This window comes from Rhinatrema bivittatum, chromosome 9, assembly GCF_901001135.1.
Source record: "Rhinatrema bivittatum chromosome 9, aRhiBiv1.1, whole genome shotgun sequence".
Lineage (NCBI taxonomy): Eukaryota > Metazoa > Chordata > Amphibia > Gymnophiona > Rhinatrematidae > Rhinatrema > Rhinatrema bivittatum.
The window spans coordinates 192,942,460-192,966,063 of record NC_042623.1 but is presented as its reverse complement, the minus strand read 5'-3'; the positions used below and the strand labels follow the sequence as shown (position 1 = coordinate 192,966,063).

The 23,604-nt window shown below is 41.4% G+C and overlaps 1 protein-coding gene across 1 annotated transcript in view; it reads left to right on the top strand.

The window, feature by feature from the left end:
- LOC115099327 (probable cation-transporting ATPase 13A4) overlaps nt 1-23,604 on the top strand; it is a 104,587-nt gene that overhangs the window by 52,121 nt on the left and 28,862 nt on the right. The window contains exons 20-25 of the mRNA XM_029616912.1: nt 1,971-2,076; nt 3,047-3,126; nt 6,377-6,419; nt 12,059-12,168; nt 13,679-13,775; nt 15,572-15,644. Coding sequence (XP_029472772.1) covers nt 1,971-2,076; nt 3,047-3,126; nt 6,377-6,419; nt 12,059-12,168; nt 13,679-13,775; nt 15,572-15,644 — 509 coding nt within the window. The remainder of the gene's footprint in view (nt 1-1,970; nt 2,077-3,046; nt 3,127-6,376; nt 6,420-12,058; nt 12,169-13,678; nt 13,776-15,571; nt 15,645-23,604) is intronic.

Sequence of the window (23,604 nt, the reverse complement as noted above, 5' to 3'; positions counted from 1 at the left end):
TGCTGTGGATTTCTATATGAATCAGCAGATTTTGGTGAATTTGCTCAAAATTTTCCCCATGACTGCTGGGAAAAATTTGATGAACTTCCATAGCAGATCAGTCAAAATTTTGAAAAGTCCATTAAACTCAAATAAAGCAGAAATCTGCCCACTTCAAGACTGATCTTAAATTATTTTCATATTTCTAGCCCTCACATGCTGAGGGAGTCATTGGGAGAGCTAGATGTCCTATATAGAAAGTTTTTCTCCTTTTTAAAAAAAAATAATTCTATAAGATTTCAAGCTATCACCATCATTCTTCGCACATGAGTCTGATTCTTTGGTCTTATTTTTGATGTCAGACTTCGTGGTAATAAAAACGATTATCCCTAGCCGACGCAGCAGCTCAATGGCAAGGCTCTGCACTCCCTATGAAGGACACTAGATTTGATTCCTGGGCCAGATCTTCCACTCTCCAGGTCAGCCCGAGGCTGGATCTGCTGTGGAGGCAGAGGTCATGGACCCTAATGGGGAAAGGCGTTATAGTCATTGCGCAATGATGACCCCTAGTGGCCGGTTTGATTGTGGGATTCAAAAAAGATCCCTGGTGCAAGGCCCATTGCTGCAATAACTAGGACCAAAGATAAGCTGGGATGGGATATAAAATATGGGGGGGGGGGGGGGGGGGAGGGAATATCTCAGGGTAGTTGCAAATAGGGAGGATTACTTTCAAAACTGCTTGCATGCGCCCATTACTTTGTAACAAGTGCGCACAAATGCTCGCGTATGTAAAAACCACGAACCTGAAAAATGCTGATTTATCCTGCTAAGTAGCAGCACACAGATGGATAAATCCGAAAAGCGCTACTTAATTGGCTATGTAGGCCTTTCTGTTACTTAGTTGGATAAATTGGAATGTTGCCGATAAGTTCAAATTTTTCCAGCTAAATAGCCAATTAAGGCCTGGATTCCTTAGAGAATCCGATGGTAACAGGGGGCAGGGGTTTGAAGCGGGGGGCAGGCCGGCTTTCGCGCCGAATAACTACACCATAAAAGGTGTATTATTCGGCGTGAAACTGGCGGGCGATAAGGGGTCCTTACCTTTCGCCATCAGCGATGTCTTTCCAGCGTTGGCCCCCGGTGCCGCCCCGACTCCTCCCCTTCCGGTGCTGACCCCGCCCAGAACCCGCCCCGATTTAGGTATCGCACACGGGATCTCTTTAGAGAATGACCCCCTAAATTGGAAATGAGTCCGGCTAAGTGTGTGGAAATGAGGTAACCGCGTATTTGTACTTTCAGTTTTAGAAGGATTTGTGAGTAAATCTTACTCGCGTTAATCAGATACTTTAATCCCGTTAGTCAGCTTTTGCACGCGTACGTCAGGGTATTTTCTAACACGCGCCAGCCATGAAATTACCAGTTTTACCAATTAGTCTATCAGTTCCCCCCAGTCCATCTGCCAGTCGCTAAGACCCTCCCGGCTCTTCATCCTGATCTCCCCTCACTTCATCCACAACCCCCAGCCAGTCATTTTTTTCACTTTCAAGATGTTTATGATCACTTACACCAGATATCGAGCAGGAGTAAACATAGACAAGTAAAAGACGCACGCGTGCCACTTTAGCGGGTTTTAAAATAGCAACTTATGTGTGCACGTCTAGGCCCCGCCCTGGGACGCCCCTGACACCCCCCTTTCCTTACGCGCGCAGACCCTGATTTACGCGTTGGTGCTGTGGTTTTGAAAGTAGCGTGCCCTCGCGGATGTGCTATTTTGGGTACGGGAGTGCTCATTTTTACGTGCGCATGGTTTGAAAATTCACCTTTTAGGCACATGGCGCCAGATTCCAGACTTGGACCGAGCAGAGTTGGAATCCCAAATGTGCAGGAGGAAACTGCTGGGTCAAAAAAGAAAAAAAAAAAAGAACAATTTAGTCTTATAAGAGACTAACCTGGAAAACGATTTTGTGTGCTTTCTAGATGTACATCAGTACTGAAGGAGAATCTCACTGTGCAGATGAAACACGTGATTACCATTTCGCCATGAGTGGAAAATCCTTAGATGTTATAGTGGAGCATTTTTCTAATTTGCTTCCAAAGGTAAGTAGGAGGGAAGCTATTTTTAAAACATTTGCTATACTTTGAGGTCTCCTTTACCTGCGTTTTGTCAATGAAAAGTAGCAATGGGCCAGAGTAAAATATCTGAATACCCTTCGATCTGCTTCCTGTTTAATGTAACTGCAATTCATTTAATCAAGAAAAGGTTTCCAAATCTGTATGCTGGGCCTGATTCTTTTTCTACCCTCTGCCTCCTGTCATTCATCCTGAACAGGAATCATTCTCTCTCCCTTCACGAGAACAGGCTGAGATGTGTGGTGCCCCGATAGACCTCATCTTGAATTCAGAATGAACATATTCTTTGCTAGGCACTTCCCTCTGCCCTTTGAAATCTCTCTATGAATATATTTCCAAGTTGAATTGTGCTGAATTGAGCCTTGTCTGCATCTGCCTTGACTAGATGCAAAGAAAAAAAAAATTAAAAATCCTGCAAAAGTCGTACAAAAAGAACATCAACATTCCTACATCTCTACAACACCCAAGTGTACAAATAAGTTATGGCAGCTACATGCATAAGCTGCAGCAGTTTTCAAAATGAACTTTGTGCAGAATCTGCTTTGAAAAGTATACAAAAATATGTACACAGCCTCACCTGCACAAAGTTAGACCTGCTCTTAGCAAATCGGAACTTGTGAACAGGAATATACATGCATACTTTTTAAAATCCATGTAAGAGCTGCACCTTTCTGGTAGTCGCTGCGCATACATTTAAACAAGACACGTTTTCTTGTATAGAATTCATGTATAGAATTCATGTATAGAATTAACAATTCCAGAATTTTACACTCTCCCCCCACCCAAAAAAAAATTACATCCAACACAATAATAAGCACCTTACAAGCACTAAAATGAATACAGGCTAAAAGAGTCATTCTTGAAGTGCACCCTCTCTTAAAATTAAGGAAGTATGAACAGTATACGCTATTAGTGGTTTGATGTTTTCTTATTCCAGTTGTTGCTGAATGGAACCATCTTTGCCAGAATGTCTCCAGCACAGAAATCAAGTCTGATTGAAGAATTTCAAAAACTAGAGTATGTTCTTTTCCTTAAAAGTGTAAACTGCAAACTGCCTTTTCTGTACAGATGGTAAACTCATATGGCCTTTTCTGTTGAGTCTGCAATGCGTTTACAGCGAGTATATTTTATCAAGTTAGTCTGTGCTCCATTGAGCTGGGAATTCTCTCAAAAAATCATGTTTTGAGGGATGAGAGAACAAGATGGCGGCATGGCCCGAGTGCACTGTATTTGTGGCTGAGCGTTTTGTTTGTTGGCTTTACCTTGCCTGATGCCTTCAAAACGCAAAGGGAAGGTTTGGGTCTTTACTTCCCAGACAGCAGCGGATTTCATCTTTCGTGTCTCGGATTTCAACTACCAAGGGGGGGATGAGGTCCCTGTTGCAATTGTGGCAAGGGAACGCCTCAAATGCAGGGGAGGAGGTAGTCCTCTAGATCAGTGACCCCCCCCCCCCCCTCGGAGCAAAGATGCAATCTTTCTAGTTGCCTTCCTTGGCGCCAGTAGATGACTTCATCAGTGCGCCCAAGGTGGAGGGGGCAGTTGCAGCAGTAGCATCTTTTGATGATCTGGTGATGGGAGATGCCATAGATACTGGAAGATCTGCTCAGGGAAGTTTTCTTCCTTTGCAGCCATTTGGGTAATGACTGTTTTGGTGGTCGGTCCCGTCTTTACTGCTGCTTCCATGCTTTTGGATAATTTGGCTGTGCGTGGTGAGTCTTTCGTTTCACCGATTAAATTGGCAGTATTCACCTTAGTCTCTATTTAGGAACTGGTGGCTAATCTTGATAATTCCATTAACAACTGTGGCAAAAAAATAGACTTCCTAGCTGCTTCTTTGGAGCCTTTGGTTCATCAACATAGGGGCCAATTGCAGGAACAAGACAAAGATTTAGGGGCAGATTTTAAAACCTATGCACGTGGCCTACATTAGTACGGGCTGCCTGGCGCGCACAAATGTACCCCCAATTTTATAACATGTGTGCGCAGCCGCGCGCATGTTATAAAATCCGGTGTCCGCGTTTGCAAGGGGGTGTACACTAGTGCATTTTGTGCGCCGAGCCCTAGGGGAGCCCTGATGGCTTTCCCCGTTCCTTCCGAGGCCACTCCAAAATCAGAGCGGCCGCTGAGGGAACTTTCCTTCGCCCCCCCCCCCCCCCCACCTTCCCTTCCCCTACCTGTTCCGCCCTCCAGCCCGAAAAAAAATACCCCATACCTTTATCCCAGAAGTTACGCCTGCCAAGGGCAGGCACAAATTGCATGTGCCAGCACTCGGCTGGCGTGCAATCCCCAGGCCCAGCGGCCGTGGAGAGGTCTCTGGCCATGCCTCCACCCCGCCCCCGGACCGTCCCACCCACCCCACCCCTGGACCGCCCATTCTTTCAAGCCCCGGGACTTACACGTGTCCCAGGGCTTTATGCGCGCCACCGGGCCTTTTGAAAATAGGCCCGTGGCACGTAAACCCCCTACGTGCGTAAATCCACCTGGATTTACATGCATAGGCTTTTAAAATCTGCCCCTAAATCTTTGGAAAAGGATATTCAGAATATCAAGTATCTTAATACCTCTCCAGTTAAGGAGTGACTTGTTCTTAATTAGTGGCTGGAATCAGAGGAAAATTAGGCATTGGAGAACTGCCATTGTTGACTTTAAGAAAGTATTTTCTTGATATCATAAAACATGATCCAGATGCTGTTCCTTTGGTGAATAAAATTTCTTTTTTACCTTCTCACAGTATCTCACTAACCCCTCGATTAATCAAAATGCTATAAATATAGCAGAAATAGCTAAGTAGAGAGTGTATCAAGGCCTGGATTTATCAAAATGCCAGAATCGATGTAGTTCCTACATACAACCACTGGGGGGACCATGTTTAAGCTCCTGAGGGGGGAGGGAGGGAGAGAGAGAGAGAGAGAGAGAGGGAGAGGGAGAGGGAGAGGGAGAGGGAGAGGGAGAGAGGGAGAGAGAGAGAGAGAGAAGCCATAATGCCCTCACACTAGATAGGTATTTATATCTCTAAGGGAGGCCCACTAGTAACTCGAGGTGAGGTTTAGTTATTAGTGTAGGGCTTAGGGGCCACTTTGACATTCAAAGTGAGACGTACGAACAGAACAGTGCTCTCTTGTGAAGATTCGATGACCTTCGGAGTGAAGAAACTCACCCAAAGATGACATTTGTGCAATGTTCTCTCAACCTAGCTTGATGAACATTGCACAGATCTCATCTTTGGATGAATTTCCTCACTCTGAAGGTCATCAGATCTTCACCTCTGCACCTAATAAGGGTTTTTAATGGGCTAGAATAGTTGTGTGCATTGGGCGTCATGCTGTTTTCTAAATATTCCTTTTCTTGATTAAACTCCCTTAATATTTTCTGTTTCTCTTCTCCTTTCTCGGTTATTGATCAATGTTTTGGAAATGAGAGAATATTGTATTACTTAATTTTTGTTTCAAGCAACTAATTTCTATATGTTTCTGTATACAAAGAAGAAGGTTTTGCTTTTGTATTGCAAGTGAAATTTGATAAATACATTTGTTAAAGTAAAATTGTGTTTTGAGTTGAATGCAGAATGTGGAGCATCCTTGGGATTGCCATTATTTCTTGTTTTCTCATTATTAGCAGTCATCTGCTAGTAGCAACAGGGCTGATAACGAGCCGGGCTCACTTTTCTATATAGATACAGGATGGGAAAAATCTCTTAGTGAATCAGGCCCACTCGAGTCCATTAAACACTACCATGGCTGTAGTTCATATTAACTTGACGTTGACCTTGGGACACAACTAAAAAACAATCAGGAAAGAGCCCTGTTGTCGGTAATACAGAATATTATTTGCTCCCAATTTTAGTGAAAGGCATGCCTTAATGTTAGAAGGACTCGATGTATTTCAAATTAAATGGCAAATTTTATAAGGAAAATAAAATTAAATGGCCAAGGAAGTAGAAAGCCTTTAGTACTTGGAATGAATGATATAGGCTGAGCATGAACTAAGGTACTAGCCATGCATGATGGGTCCTTGATTAATTTTTTTAAATGATTTCTTAATTAAGTGTTGGGTTTTATGTTAGTCTCTTTCTGTGGACCTAGTTTTTCCATACATTTTGATAATAACCTGGATATGTTTTTTCCCCAGTTGCACTGAGGTTTCTCCCCACCCTGTATCCTATAGAGTTGATTATAGAAAGAAAGACTTTACCTATATATCATGTGGTCTAGTAATGTCAACAAGTAAAGGCCTGATCTTTTAATCTGTATCATAACTGTTGTTTTAGCTACTACGTGGGTATGTGTGGAAGTGGAGCTAATGACTGTGGGGTGAGTAGATGTGACAAATAGTTTTTTGTTAGTAGAATTAAAGTTTATTTAGACGTGGCTTCAGTGTCATCAACCATTTGAAATTTTTATTTTGGAACTTTAGCTAATTTAAATATTTCATGAGTTGTGTGCAAATATTTTGTGAAACTATGCACTTGAATATCGGATGTACAGGTTGTAATGAGAAAATATGCATTAGATTATCTGTTTTCTAAATTTATATCGTGGTACACTATGGGGTTAATTTTATAACAACCCACATAAATTTAAATCAATTACCCACAGATTTTATATCAATTTTTAAAGGGTCACAGGGAGGGTAATTAACAATGTGCTTAAGTCAGCAAATGCATGAATAAGAGTGTGCACAAAATTATGCCTATATTTTATAAACCATGTGGAGGGAGAAGCCCAATTTATAAAATACCACCAGGGCCAATGCAAGGGTAATAGGCACCTTAGGCGTAAATTACAGCCTGCCACTCTTCAATCAGATTTTCCCCATACACAATAAAAAATTATGCATTTATAATAGATTTTACATGAACGATTACATTTCAAGTACAGTCTTCTGGGTACAAATATCACTTACAATGTATATTTACATGCAGTGCTGTAAAATCCTGCAAAAAAGTAAAAAAGAACCTTGGAATTGGTTTTAAGTCTATTGTAATGTGTGTTGTGTATAGGCTTGGACATCAAAAAGCCACGAATAAACTGAATTGCAATTTCAATATAGTAAATCTCCCATAGCAAAATTTGCAACATCTGCCACAGTCAAACACCATCAACCCTACTTATCAAAAGGCAATACTACAATGGATTACACCAGGCCCTAAAACACCAATGCACCTCCAATTAGGAAAACAGAAAAAGCCAAGCTGCACAGAATCTACACATTAGCAGAATACGTCAACTCGGTCCCACGTGCAAAACACAGACCCTCACCAAATGCAGAATAAAGTGACAATACAGCAATAATGCAAACATGCAGACAAAAAAATTAACTGTAAACCACAACAAGCCAAACTATCAGGGTCATTTATCAAAATGCGTTATGGCCCTAATGCCCACGGTAACGCCATAACGCATGCGATATTTCCCATACACAATAAATTTTGCGAATGCAAATTTTTGGAATTTATTCAGAGGGGGAGGAGTCGGGGAAGAGTTTGGGCGGGTTCTATGAAAATGAGGGCATCACTGCAGCATGCAATAGCGTAACACATGTTATCGCACACTTTTAACGCCAGAAATAACTACACCTTTCTTCCTGGTGTTAAACTGCACAATATGCCCGAAACGGAATTCACGACAGATATTGTAAATTCCATTTCAAGCAGGAGAGAGAGATAGAGAGCTTCTGGGGTGGTCACATAATTCCCATCTATATATACCACTATAGGAGAGTCATCTAGTAACGCAAGGTGAGGTTTGGTGCTGGTCTAGGGTTTTGGGGCCAGTTTTACATGCACAGTGAGACGCATGAAAGTCACAGAAAGATTAGTGTAGAAATCTCATCTTTCTGTGACTTTCCTCTCTCAAAATCACATCAAATCTTCACTGATGTGTACTGTGCTGTTTGTATGTCTCACTATGCATGTAAAATTGACCCCAAAAGCCTAGATCACCACCAAAACTTCATCTCGAGTTAATAGATGACTCTCCCATAGTGCTATAAAGAGTTGACTACTATGAGAGCCTTATTAAAAAGTCTCTCTCTCTCTCTCTCTTGCTGTCCCCCCCAAAATAAGGTTATCATGGGGTGCAATAACCTTAATGCATGGAGTGATAAAATACCTGTGCACCATTCTGTAACGCTAAAATTATCAAAACCACACCCCTTTTCCTTATCGTGGGCATTATTCATGCAAAAAGTATCACATTTTGATGAATCTAGCTATAAGTATGTAGTGCTACAATGGAAAAACAGAAACATTACAATTCCTCATAAAACAAACAATAAATCATCAATAGAAGTAAAACCATACTAATAAAAATAATATTTCAAAACAACTAATAAATAGAATAACATCCCATAATTTAAACTTATATACATTTTCCAAAGACCAATAAAATATTTCGAAACAGCTGACACAAACATCACCCAATACTTAAAAAGTATTTTTTAAAAATCCCCTGCTGTCTAAATCTGGGATTTTTTTGGTTTCCCTAGTTGCCCTGAGATTGTCATGGATTACAGGGGCGAAGCAAGGGGTTGTTTACAGTCTCTTGTCTCTCTAATATATACATACACGCTCAATCACAGCACATGCTCTCACACACACAAAGAGACAGATATATTTTCACATAGACGTGCCCACACACAAACACAAACATGCTCTTACAGGCACACACACAGACATGCTGTCTCACACAGAAACACATTCTCTCACACACACACAGATAGGCTCTCTTTCACTCATACACAGACTTGCTCCTAAACAAACATGCTCTCACACACACATACTGACATGCTCTCTCTCTCACACATTCACACACACACATATATGCTCTCTCACACACATATACACACACACTGACATGCTCTCTCTCACACATTCACACACATATATGCTCTCTCACACACACACACTGACATGCTCTCTCACACACATATACACACACACACACACTGACATGCTCTCTCTCACACATTCACACACATATATGCTCTCTCACACACATACACACACACACACTGACATGCTCTCTCTCACACATTCACACACACACATATATGCTCTCTCACACACATACACACACACACACACACTGACATGCTCTCTCACACATTCACACACACACACATACTGACATGCTCTCTCACACATTCACACACACACACATATATGCTCTCTCACACACATATACACACACACACACACACACACATATATGCTCTCTCACGCACAAACAGGCATAGCCACATAGACACACTGTCTCACTCATGTTCTCCCACCTCCCCATCAGAAGCCTATTCCAGTGGGCAGCCTCCTCCTTCAGCCCCTGGGCAGATGGCATTCTTCATCTTTCTTGAGGCCATAGGGGCTGATGCTACTCTGCTTCCTGCATATGCTGGGGGTGCGGGTGCTGCTGCTGATCAGACGGATCTAGGGCCTATGCTGCCTCTTCCTGTGATGGACTGGGGGGACAGGCTGCTCTTTCTGCTGTTTTTGGCCATGAATGCACGGTCTCTCCTTCTTCCCTCCCGCGCAGACATACCACGTCCTCTTCTGGACTGCGCGGGCAGGAAGAAGGAGGAGCCGCGCCGCCACTTTCCCCCCAGACTGGCAGCATTCCAAGTGACTGCCTAGCCCGCCTGCAGCTTACCCTGGCCCTGAATACTGCATTTCATGTCCCCAAAAGTATGTGTTTCAGTATGCGTACGCTTTTTTAATGCAGCGAGCCACATACTTTCTCTATGTATTTTACACGAGTGCGTTCATATATTTTATGCACAAAATAATTGTGTGTGTGTGTAATTACCGCAATTTACACGTGAAGGCAGGTATTTTGTAAATCAAGCACATACTCTGTTTATGAAACGAATTGCTTGTGCCCAAAACATTTGAACGCCAATTCGCTAATGCCTCTCTCAGATCCTCCAGCAGTTTACCCTGATCCCCGCCACCACTTAACCACAGCCTCCCTCCTAAAAACAGCAAGACAACGGAGAATCGCAATTTCAATCGTGCGACCCGATTAGCGAGTGTAAAGGCGAGCGCGCAAGTTCCATAAAATATGCGCGTACGCTGCTCGCAAGATACCAACTTGGGCCGAACTTCCAAATCCCCGTCTGCCCCGTTTTTTCCCCCGTAGCATTTGCGCGCAGCGCCGCTCGTGCTTGCATTCCTCCAGCTTAGGGAAAATGCCGAGCGTGCCGTTTGCACGGGGATTGGTAACTTTCAAAGGGGCGGGCAGGCGGACATTGACGCGTGCGTGCGGCGGCGCGCGCCCAGGGACAGGGCGGTTTTATAATTGTGCGCACAGAAGCGCACGCGTTATCAAATCGCCCGGGCGCCCCGTTTTTTTGCAAGTTGGGCGCACGGCCGCATAAAGTCGGGTTTCAGCCGCGCAAGTGGGTGAATTTTATAACAGGTGTGCATCCAGTTTGACCAATTTGTCCACCAGTTCTCCCAGTCTACAGCCAGGCCCCCCCCCCCCGGTTCTTTACTCCCCCTCGGACCCTTTAAACCACTCAGGGATGGTTGTGGGTTTTGGTTTTTTTTTTTTTACTTACACTTCTTCCATAGCAGAAGTAAATTTACGCGGCCCTGAACCTGGGAGCGTGCCCCCATCTTTTGACCCCGCCTCGGAATGCCCGTGCCCCGCCCACAGCAGGCGCCCTTTTCATTCAAAGGGAGGTATTCGCCTACGAACGGGATGCGCGCGCATGTAGGCTTCTTAAACCGGGTGGACACGTGCGTGCGTGCGCATCCCCCGATTTTGGCGTGCGGCCCGGCTTTTAAAATTCAGCTGTTAAACTTCCAGTTTTATGCGCTGAACCCATCTGAACGCTTTATTTATTTATTTATTTAGAACATCTGCTCCCTGCCCTTCCATAGTTGGCCTTGATGTGCATATTTTTCCCTTTGAAAATTATCCCCTTCAAATCTCCTCGCATACCCATGTACCCCCTGCTAATGTGCACTTGTGAGCTTGGGATTAAGTGCTGTGTTTGAACATATTCTAAATGCAAATACATAAACATGCGCATACTTTTGAAAATGTAAAAAGTGTCTAGGTGCAAACCCTTCCCCAATTCTGCCCACAGGAATTTTTTCTGCTCGCTGCGGGTAAAGTCATCGGCATATATCTGAAAAGTCCCCTCCCTGAAAATTGCCCTCATGGGATCCGGCTGGAAATACAAGGCAGCCTTCACGGTGGGCGTACTTTTAACCACAAGTATATAGGCACACACAAATGTACTACTGTATTTTATAACCTGCGTGCAAATGATATGCACAGATTATAAAATGCATGTACACGTATGCAAAAACCATGAACCAAGGATAAGGCAAGTTCGGCCTTATCCTTAAAAGTAGCGATACTTAGCTGGATAACTCCTGAAAAGCGCTACTTGCCTATCTGACTAGCACTTTTTGGACTTATCCGGGAATGTAAGATAACTGGAAAAATCTAAAAAAACAAAACAAAACGCTCTTTATCCAGATAAGTTCAAATGTTTCCATCTACGTAGTGGCGAAGGTGCTACTTACCCAGATAAGTTGGAATATAGCCAGATAAGTGTGTGCAAATGATATACCCATGTATTTGTACTTTAAAATTTGAAGGGATATGTGAATAGATTTTATGCACATTATTTAGATGCATTTATCCCCCAGTCGGGTTTTCAGGATATTCACAATGAATATGCATGAGAAAAAATGTGCATGTTATGGAGGCAGTGCATGCAAATTTTCTCTCATGCATATTCATTGTGGATATCTGGAAAACTCGACTGGCTGGTGGGCACCCAGGACAGGGTTGGAGACCACTGCCCTAGAGGCAGGGAAATGCCTCAAGTACGAGAATGTAACTCACCTTGAACCAGCACTGAAAAGGCTTGAGCTAAATTCAAATTAGTTAAGAAGTAAGTGTGCACTTTTTCCTCGGTAGTTTACTGTGTTTTCCAGGCACTGAAAACGGCCCACGCAGGAATCTCCTTGTCAGAACAGGAGGCATCGGTGGCGTCACCATTCACCTCCAAAACTCCCAACATAGAATGTGTCAGTCACCTCATCAAGTAAGTTCATCCTAAGGTGCCATTGGATATACAGAGGTGCCCAATGGAGAAACCATAGATGAGTGCATTTTTTAATTGAATCCCTCTGAAAGATCCCGTTTTTATGTGATCTGTGCAAGAAATGCCTTCCGAAAATTGTCGCTCAAATGTTGAAAGAATGCAATGCCAGTGTTCTCCTGTGGAAAGCAAAGTGGTGGCAGTGATTGTTTCAGACACGTATGAAGCTATGAGTAAAGATGCACAAATGTCTTCAAAATTTGTTGTCAGAACTGGGTTTTTTGTTGGGGTTTTTTTTTTTTTTTTAAGAAAAATCTGATAGAACCAAAATGGATCAAAAAATTTGTTTAGGTGAAAAAAAAAAAAAAAAAAAGCAAAGCGGATTCCATTTGATGCCTATTCAGATGATCAGAAAATCAGAAGCAGGTTTTTTCACATCTGCTTCAGAGTTTTTGGATATTCTTTTAATTTCTCTCCCCCACCCCCCCGTTGCACCAGGGAAGTGTTACAGAATTCAAACTTTCCCTCAAACAGGCTGGAGCTTGACTGAGAATAATTTGTACAAGACTAGGCGTGAGGTCTTTTTAAAGCTAACTCTCTTGGCAGAGCCATTTTTATCTGAGAAAGAATCCCCGAGGTCAGGATGGTCCAAGATTTAAGCAACGATGAAGGATTCAGGAACACTTTGCCATTTTGGCAGTGAATAAGAAGTAAAAAATAGATTTCTCCCAGTCCCTGTGCATAAACCCTGCCATTTGTTTGTTAAGAGCTGATTTCCTTTCTGGTTTCTCGTCGCATATTTCGTCTCTGAAAAATCAGGGATACAAAAAAGGATAACTTTACTCTCGTTTTCCCTTCCCCTCGCCCACATAACATATAGAAACATAGAAACATAGAAATGACGGCAGAAGAAGACCAAACGGCCCATCCAGTCTGCCCAGCAAGCTTCACATTTTTTTCTCATACTTATCTGTTTCTCTTAGCTCTTTGGTTCTATTTCCCTTCCACCCCCACCATTAATGTAGAGAGCAGTGATGGAGCTGCAACCAAGTGAAATATCAAGCTTGATTAGTTATGGGTAGTAGGGGAAGTAACCGCCGCAATAAGCAAGCTACACCCATGCTTATTTGTTTTACCCAGACTGTGTTATTCAGCCCTTATTGGTTGTTTTTCTTCTCCCCTGCCGTTGAAGCAGGGAGCTATGCTGGATAACTCTCTCTTCTCCCTTCTCTTTGACTTCTCCCAATCGATATTCCTCTAATATATTTTTCCCAGCACTGGATTTTTTTGTGTAGACTTGTAACGAAATCAAACTTTTTATTGTTTTATTTATGTGTTGCTTATAATATTATGTATGTTGAATGTTCTCCGCACCGATCACTTTGCTTGGAGATAGCAGAATCCAAGCGCAATAAATAAATAGATAAATAAAAGACAAATAAATAAATAGATAGACAGACAGACTTCCTGGGCTAAGATTGATAAGTAACCAAGTTATTTATTTCCTTAACAGGGAAGGACGAGCTGCTTTGGTCACATCATTGTGTGTCTTTAAGTTCATGGCTCTCTATGGCATGATTGAATACATTGCTATATTGCTGCTTTATTGGGTAAGGCTCTGAACATAATCTCTTATCAATTAGAGCAAAAGTGATCGGGGGCTTCCTAGTATTGTATACCTATCTTACAGCCAGCTGTCGGCAAATTTGCGGAACGATGCTGTGCTTTTGTTGGGAACAACATGTAAAACCTTTATTGTTCTAAGTTATGATGCCAATAATAAATGTTACACTACAACCTCTCAACTCACCTTCATTGCTAAAGGGAATTTTTTGCTAGAAGATAGTCCCTCCCTTGACCGATCATTCACCTTCACAGTCACCACTGCCATTATCTTCACTGTATGTAGGCAGCAATATCACCCAGCAAGGGGTACAGTAAAGGCTGGAGGGGAGGAGTTTGGATCCAGCAGTTTTCAGCTGCTTCTTTAAATATTCCCTCTCCATTGGAACTGGCTCCTACTTGGGCTATTATCCATCATGAAGCTTTATTCGTAGGTATAGGGGTTTTTCCTCCCATTTCTAATTCATTCCTCCCCTAGCAGTGCTTGACTATGAGAGCCAGATACCGTGATTATTTTATTTATTTTTTGTTTTTGGGGGTTTTTTTCTTTTTACTGATGTGAAGTCTGTGCCAGATTTCACCAATAACACAGTCAGGCCTATGCAATACAGTAAACTCAGCTGAGCTCACAACTTTACCGATGCTTCGATGTGTGTTTTGGCTGCATGTCCAAAACCCCTCATGCTATAAGGGGATCAGCATGTCCAAAACGCGTGCACAAACGAGCACGAAGCTAATAGCACTCGTCACATGCAAATTCACCTCGATGAGGCTTTAGCTATTACTCACCGATGCAAAAAAAAAAACCATGTGCTCTCGACACAGGCATTAATTCTTGAGAAGCCCCAAAAGTTTACAGAAAAGCAGAAAATGCTGCTTTTCTGTAGTTCCTCTGGCTTCATATCATGGCGAGAGGAGAGGAGGAGAACAGAACACAAAACTGTCACCGGCAGTCAGGTTAGGAAAACGGACGCTCAATTCACGAGCGTCTGTTTTCCTAACCCGCTGACAGCGATGCCGAGGAGGCGTTAGGGACGCAAAATTTTCTCTAGCGCCTCCTTTGTATCGCAGCAGCCCATTTAAATATTAAATCGGGTGCCTGGGAGAGAGATGGACCGGTGTGTGTTAAGAGAGCAGGCGTTCAATCATGAGCGACTGTTTAACGTGCAGGATATTGCATCGGCCTGCCTGTGCTTATTACTTCAAGGATTCTGATACTTCAGCTTTAATTTACACATTAGTGACTTTTGTGCTCAGCAGCTATCCATTGCTGCCCGAAGCTTCTCTGATTTAAAATACAATTGAAAACACAATCTTCCCATCATAACTGAAGTCAATAGCAAACTTCTCTCTCACTAGTGATTCATCAGGTTCAAAAGATATGTAAAGCTGTATGCTCCTAATTCATTAGGGGTAAAAGATCTTTAATTTTTCTCAAGTGAAAGCTAAATGCTAACTTTTATGCTTCGGAAAAATAAAATTAAACATACCCAAGAATTCACGAGAAAGAGAAAACAATATAGTTGTATCGAAAATATATTGTCTTAGCAGTTTTAACGATTTTAATGTACGCAACTAAGCTACCTTGAAACATAGTCATTGTGCAACACCTGAGAAACTGCTAAATTCATCTGCTAGATAAAAAAAATTCTGGTAATAGCTGCACCATGCAAAGAGCTTTTAATGGAATATCTGATGAAACTATGATGCCTTGCAAAGTTAACATCTGCAAAGAGTTTCTCCAACAGTTACAGTCACTATAATATTCTCTTTTGTACTTTAGCAACATAACATATTTGGAAATTACCAGTTTCTTGTTCATGACCTGGCTATCATTTTCTCAGTTTTCTTAACAAGTAAGTTTCTTGCTAAACTCTACATCTTTTAGTGTGTGTGTGTTATTCAGTTATCTTCCTTCTAGAGCTACATTTTAGGTGAGATGTCCGTGACTATAGTAAAGCCAGGTAAGATATGTTATATTACAATATATAGAGAATTAAGGATCAAGCATGGGGTGTGCGGGCAAAAATATTTGTTTTCAGCTCATTCTGTTTGTTTTTTGCCTGTTTTGGGGATGAAATTTGTTTTGGGGAGTGGGATTTATTCAGATTTTTCATTTTGGTATTTAGTGCGTGCTATTTGAAAATAGCATGTACAGACTGCTGAAACAAAACAAAAAACTGGCAAGTTTTTGGGTTTTTCAAAGCAACAGCTATTCATTTAATTTAATTGAATTGAATGGATTCCCCCATTTGTTTCAAATGAATTCAGAACTGTAGTCGAACAAGTTGTAGGTAAGACGTTTTTATTAGGCTAACTCAAGATATTGCTGACTTTTATTTTAATGAGCAGAGATGGTGGAGGTCAATACTGTAACAGATTTTGGGCATGTTAGGAAGATTATGGAGTAGTAGGAATAGGGTGAGGAGGTCAGTTAAAAGATGCAGAATATCTGATACTAGAGTTAATCCCCCTTGAGACTAATAATTTAACTGCTTTTTTGGAATAATCTAAATCCGATGTTCCTTATAGAACTACTTTATTAGCAGCTTTTAGGCAAGAAGCAGATAAGTAATTGGTTATGAGTTTGTTTTTCACTTAAAATATTTCTCTCAGATCACATGATGTGGTGAGCTGGGGAAGATGTGAATCCCTGAGCTCCAGGTGCCTTCCCCCTTAATCTAATTCCATGTGGATAAGGACAGTGCATTTAAACAAGCCTTTGACTCAGTGTGGAATTACCTTAAGTATTGAGTGTATTGCCTGTAAATCAGGATATGTCAATCCGAGTGACGGAACAGAGAAAGAGAAGTTGTACATACCCGATGAGAAGATGGCCGCCGCTAAGGAAACTGCTCCGATGATGGGATTAAATGAGATGGCCATGTGAGAACTTACCGCAGCAACGGTGACAGCTCTGAATTCTGAAGATCTCTCAGCACAATTTGAAGAAGTGTAAAGGGATCCTTAACGGAGTTTCACTCAAGGCTAGAAATGGTTGAAGGCCGAGTTGGGCTGATGGAAGATGACTCCCAAGTGCTGGCCAGAAAAATAAACAAACGAGAAGCAGGTGGGGGCACAAGAGGAAAAAATAGATGACCTAGAAAATAGGTCCCGAAGGTCTAATCTTCAATTTGTGGGTTTCACAGATAACATCCCTGATGGGAAATTACAAAAAATACTAGAACAATGGCTGCTGGTGGAACTGGGACTAACAGAGCTGGTGAGTCGCTTCGGTGTTGAGCAAGCACATCGCGTGTGTGCCTTCTCGGAGTCGAGAGCAAAACCAAGGATTGACATTGAATAAATCTTAAAATTATGTCTATGAAGTCAAGATTCTTCAAGAATATCCCAAAAGAAGGAACTTTTATATACTTTTATATTTCGACATTTCAAGATTCTTCTGCATGGGGTGTCAGCACAGCGCCATGAATTTACACCAATCTTCTCGGAGCTTGTTAACCAGCTGTTGTGTTTTACCCTGCCAAGTTAAAGATATGGACAGCGTAGGGACTAAATGGTATGACTTGGTACAGGAAGCAAAGGCTTTCCTGCACACAATAACATATCTGGCTAAATCCATTGATGCGGCGGCAGAAGCTGCTGAAATAGTGCCAGATTTTAAATCGTTTACACGTGTAGGTGAGCCTTACGCGCGCAGGGCCAATTTTCAAAGGCCTGGCCACTTGCGTAAACCCCCGGGACGCGTGCAAGTCCCAGGGTTAGTGAAAGGGGTGGTCCAGGGCGGGGCTAGAGGCGCCCAACATAGCGGCCATTTGCTGCTGTGCCAGGGATTGCGTGCCGGCGCGCGTAACTTGCTCCTGGTCAGAAGCAGGCACAAAAAGTTAAGGATTTTGGGGGGATTTAGGATAGGGGGAGGGCAGAATAGGGGAAGGGAGGTCAAGCTAGGGGGTTGGGAAGTTCCCTCCCAGTCCGCTCCTTAATTGGAGCGGACTGAGAGGGAACTAGGGAAGGCCCCGATGCGTCACCGCGCATAAATGCAAATATCTTCCCCCCACCTTGTGCACACTGACCCAGCATTTTAAAACATGCGTGTACCAGCACACTCATGTTATAAAATCGCACGTCCATGTGTGCACGCTGAGTAGTGCGCGTACATGGACGTGCACGCGAGCAATGTTTTAAAATCTACCCCTTAGTTTCCTTTTTTCTGTTTTGCCTTTTGGCTTTGCTTTTTCTTTTTGGACATGTGACAAGTAAACTTTCCGGCCTATAAAGATTGAATGTTTTGCAGTTTTGGTGTTAATTTTAGATTAGTCCCTCTTGGCAGCACATTTTGTATTTCAGCCAGAAAGTTTGGTGCAGAGCGCTTGGGGAACCCTGCTGAACTGTTATCGCACTGGAGGCAATAGATGGCAAATTGCTGAAATTGTAGTACTGTTCTGGAGACAGGATCAACATTCGAATTGAAAGGGTTCTTAAATTGCATGAGGAGTGGTATTCCCGCTCTGTGGTCAGCCGTATTGTTACTTTGAGTTTATTTAAGATGGCGCTGATTATGTGGGAGGGTTGTGGAACTGAAAGCAGCTGCAGCTATTTATTCTCAAATGAAGAATCTGGAGCTCATTATCGTACCAGAGACCATAGCTGATGGTGGAAGATGCTGTACACTGTGGCCAAGGAAGCTACTGTGCCTGGTCTTAAGCTCGCTTCAATCTGGTCATGCTCTATTGCTGCATCTTTACTTAAGGGGGAACTGTGGCTGTAGTTTAACCTTGATTTATTTTTCAGTATAATTAAAGTTTAGTATGGAGTTCCCTGCAATGAGTGTTAAAAGGGGTGGATAAGGTAATAGCTATAATATATGGAATTTCTAAGGAAATGTAACTCTTAGACAGGGTTAGTTTATACATGTTTAACTTACAGTTTATCTAGTCTCTTTTGAGAATATATGGGAGAGTCTCTTTTGGGAATACACGGGGGAGGTTGTTATCTGGGGGAAGGCACCTGGACACATCTATTGTGACTTGGGCTCTTTGATGGAAGAGTGTGTGAAGAATGTGTGAAGGGGGGAGTTCAGGGTGCTAATGAAGGGGAGGAAGGGGAATACACAGGCTGAGATCCATGTTATGAGTTAAGAGTCATATAAGTCTTTGCTTCTACTGTTCCTTTATTAGTTATGAATTTAGATATCTTTTAGTTGCACTTTTATTTTTTTATTTTCATTGGATTGTTTTATGTAATTTTTATTCTAATTTAATATTTTATTTGTATTTTTAACTTGTAAACTGTGGAGATAGAAACTTGTTTTCTGTATAACAGTATAGAAAAGCTGTATAAATAAAATAAATAAATAAACATAAGTACAAGAAAGAGATTAATCTTGTAGCCCATGGATCTACTGATGGAAGAGGTTTCACGATGGATGAGGCTAGCCAAGGGGTGAGAAGCAAGGGGGAAAGGGAATTTTGAGTTTGTTCTTCATATTTCATCAGATATATATGTGAGAGCTTTGCAAAATGGGGAGTTCCGTTAGATACATAACCAGGAATGTGGCGGACGGCATTCCGGTGAAAAGAGAAAAGGTGATCTCACATTTAAATAGGCTTGATAGTTCCATCATGTTTTTGCAAGAAACCCACATATCAAATAAAGAGCATTTAAAACTTAAAAAATGGGGGATCAATCAGGTGTTTGCAGCTCAAGGCTCTTCCATTTCTTTTCAAGTACAGAAGTCCACAGTGGATCCTAATGGGAGATTTATTATCATTTCTGGGAGTTTATTTGGGAAATCGGTGATATTGGGATCAGTCTATGGTCCTAATCAATTTTTCATGGAGGAAACAGCCCATGTTCTCGCATTGTGGAGAGTTCCTGTGGTGCGTTGCTGGCCCACTTTTGAATCGTCAGTCTAAAGGGGTAAACTGACTGATGGGGGTATCTAAAGGGATTCCATTTTTGGTAATGTTCTGCAGATGGTGGATGCTTGGAGAGTTATGAATCCATGTGCTAGGGATTTTACACACTATGCCTGTTCTAGTAATGCCAAAGCTCAGTTAGATACTGGAAACTTTGTTTACTAAGTTGAGTGGGGTTGCCGTTGAAGCTATGGTCATTTCTGATCATTGCCCAGTATCCTGTGTGTTGCAGGTTCTTAATGAGGGAATTGACTATTCTACCTGGAGAATGCTCCATTGTCTGATTCAAGTTAAGGATTTTACTTTTTTTTTGCTTGCTCGATTGCAGGATTTCAAAATTAATAATGCAGAACACAAAGAGGAGCCCATTCTTTTTTGGGAAACTGCAAAGGCGGTGCTTGGGGAAACATTAGTTATGTTATAGGGAAGGAACGAGATTTAGAGAAGGAGATTTTAGATTTAAGTAAACAATTGAATACTATGAAACAGAAATTGAATTTTCATCCAACTGATGAGGTTCAAAAACAAATCTTTATGAGACGGAAATTGCTCAATGACAATCTTCATAAGAAAGCAAATTCTTCCTTATTTTCCTTAAAACATAAACTGTTTTTTGTTTGGGAATCTTTCAGGTAAGAAGCTGGCAAACCTGATAAAGGGTGAGAGAAGGTTGGCGTTCGGTCTCCTGGAGGAGAGATAGTTATGACAATGTGTGGTATAAGTAAATTATTTCAGGAATACAATGAATCGCTATATTCGGTGAAGGAGGTCCCTCAAGCTAGAGACAAGTTTTTGGAAAAAGTAATTTTACCTTGCTTACTGGAGAGCCAATTGAAAACCTTATATAGACCTATTCAGGGTTTACAAATTGCTGCTGTAATGAGTGAGCTAAAAAAATCTGAAAGCACCGGATCCTCATGGAATGTTACTTTTTTTTTTTTTTTTTTTATAAATTATTGAACCCCCAAGTAAAACAGAGTCTAAACAGCTTTTTGATGGAACGATTGATTTAGGAGCGATTTCAGATACACTCAAAATAGCACATACAGTTGAGTTCTCCCCAAACTGGGAAGGGATCCCCTACTAGTGACATCATATCGCTTTTAAATTTAGATATCAAGATCTTTGCAAAGCTGTTGGCTAAGAGATTGCCGGATACTTTGCCATCTTTGATTTCTAAGGGGCAAGCAGGCTTTGCAAAGAGATGCAGGTCAATATAAATATACATTGAATCCTTTTATTGTTAGAAATGCGTAAATGGCGTCACTTTGTTGACCCTTTGTTGGTAGGTTTTGATGCAGAAAAGGCCTTTGATAGGGTCTCATGGTTTTTCTAAAATGTGTCTTAGAGAAGTTTGGTTTTTGGGGGATTTTTCTTCAGGCAATTTTGGTATTATAATCCCATGGCCAGAATTTTTGTCAATAGTCCTCTTTCAAGCCCGTTTAAATTAACCAGGAGAACTCGGCAGGGATGCTCTTTATCTCCTTTGTTGTTTATTTTGACATTGGAACCCCTGGTTCAGGTATTAGAGGAGATTCTCCAAGGTCTGGTTGTTTATAATCACTCTCCTTTTTTTTTGGCTTCATTCCTTTTTGCAGATAGCATCCTCTTATTTATACCTCAAGCAAAATACCATCTTCCAAAAGTGCTAATGAGATTTAAGGAATATGAGAGTTTTTCAGGTCTTAAGTGAAACTTGGAAAAATCGGAGGCTCTAGATATCATGGGATATGTAAGGGGAACCCGCTAAGATGGGTAGACAATAAGCTAATGTATCTTGTACATGCACAAACATACAGATTTGTGGTATCAAGTGCATATCTCTCCAATTATTTAGGAATTTAAACAGTGCAATGGATGAAGTTTCTGTTGTCCTTAATGGGGAGAATTGCATTATTTAAGATGTCACTATTACCTAAACTGTTTTATACATTTTACAGATGTCGCCTTTAATCATGTGGAGGAAAGATATTCAGACAATGTATCAAATATGCTCAAAATGTATTTGGCAAGAGGGTATAGCAAGCATGTCAATGGTAAAGTTGATGATACGCTCCTCAGAGGGAGGGGATAAGGATTTCCCAGTCTGCATTCTTACAATGTAGCTAGGTGCCCTCTGGGCTCTAGGAGACTGGTTAATGGAAAGTAACTATTTTTCAGCTTTGCATGAGGAAAAAATGTTTGCTTCTCCATTTGAATTGAGTTTTCTGCTTCATGCCAACAATCAAATATATGCAATATGGGTGGAAATGTGTGCAAAAATTGTTAACTCTCCCTCGAAAACATTTGCCTTGGCTATCTATATGTGGAGGCTCTTGGTTTAAACTGGGAGAAACTGGTTTAAACTGGGAGAAACTTGGCTCAAGCTGGCCAAGGCCTGTTTAATGATTTTTATTGATTATCAAAACAGATATACTCTTTTCAATACTATCAGGAACGTTTTAAGTTTGTAAGACTGCATTTTTTGCAATATCTTCAAATTGCAAGCTTTATTTCTTAACATAAAAAATTAAGGAGACTCGTCAGTCTTCAGGTTCATTTCAGAGACTGATCCAACTACATAAGGGGAGAAAACAAACATTAGCAAGTTTATATCAATTTCTCCAATCACTACCTATAAAGCGTTTTCTACTTTGGCTGCTGGTTAGAATACGGATCTGGGCTCGGAGCTAGAGAATGATGATTTATCTGATAGCCTGAGTATATTATGTAGAAGTATACTTTCATTCATGATAAGGGAACAACATAGAGAATCTTACATAGAGTAATAATTTCACCTCCTAGGGCACATCAGATGAAGCTCATTGATATAGTCCCAGATGTTTGAAATGCTCTATGGATCGAGCCACATTGAGCCATGGGCTGTGGTCCACCAATTCAGAGTTTTTGGGATGCAATTAGAAAATGTTTGTTACAGCAGATGGAGATTCGAATCCCAGAGCAGGCAACAGTGTGTGTGTTGGACGTGATCGCAGATGATGTGAATTGTACAAATTGGGAAGCCTTATTCTTGACAAAAGGGTTCTGTATTGCTAGGAGACGTATATTGGCAAAGTGAATCTAAAAAGAGGCTCCTACTTTCAACTTTTGGTTTTCCAAAATGTTAGAACTCCTAGTGTTGGATTATAAAACTTGGAGTACTAGGTCCCAGGAAACAAAGCTGGTTTTTCAAAAAACCTGGGGAGTCTTCATTGGAATCTTGCCTTCCTCTCTAAAAGTCAGATTCACTTTGGCCTTAGACACCAATTCCGTAGAATCCAATTAGTACAATACCAGGAAGGTCTGTGAGCCAGACTGAAGCATGGGAGAGGGTATAATATGTTTGTAGGGTGTCATGCTCCTGCGCGGGGGGGGGGGGGGGGGGTTTGGGAGAGAGATGAAGGTGAGGGAAGGAATTTAGTAGGGGAGGGGTAGGATTTTCCTACTTTCACTCATGTTAAGTCTGGACTGTAGCTAAAAATGATAGTTAATGAGAGTTATTATGGATGCTGATGTTTATGTCGATGTTCATTATCTGAATAAATATATATTCACACAAAAAAAAAAGATTCCTTTTTTTTTTAGAACAGTAAATATCTATTTTTCAAATGTTGTACAAGAAACGACAGTTTCTTGATAACTCATAGCACCCCAGTGGGATAACTTCCATAATGCTTGATTAGGCCTGTAATGTTGATTAAGCATTGGTTTTTTTTGGTTTTCTTTTCTTTCATAATAATACACTCTCTCCAAATTTGGACGAGGTGTGGCGGTTCTTTCATTTGCTTTATTTTTATATTATTGCCTTATTTCCTGCATCAAGGTTTATTTATTTATTTAGTTAAAGGTTTTTAGTTACCGGCATTCGTATGTACACCGTGTCGGTTTACATGGAACTGTAATAACAAGGCGAGGGAAATACCTGAAACTAAGGAGTAATAAGAAATACAGGATTAAC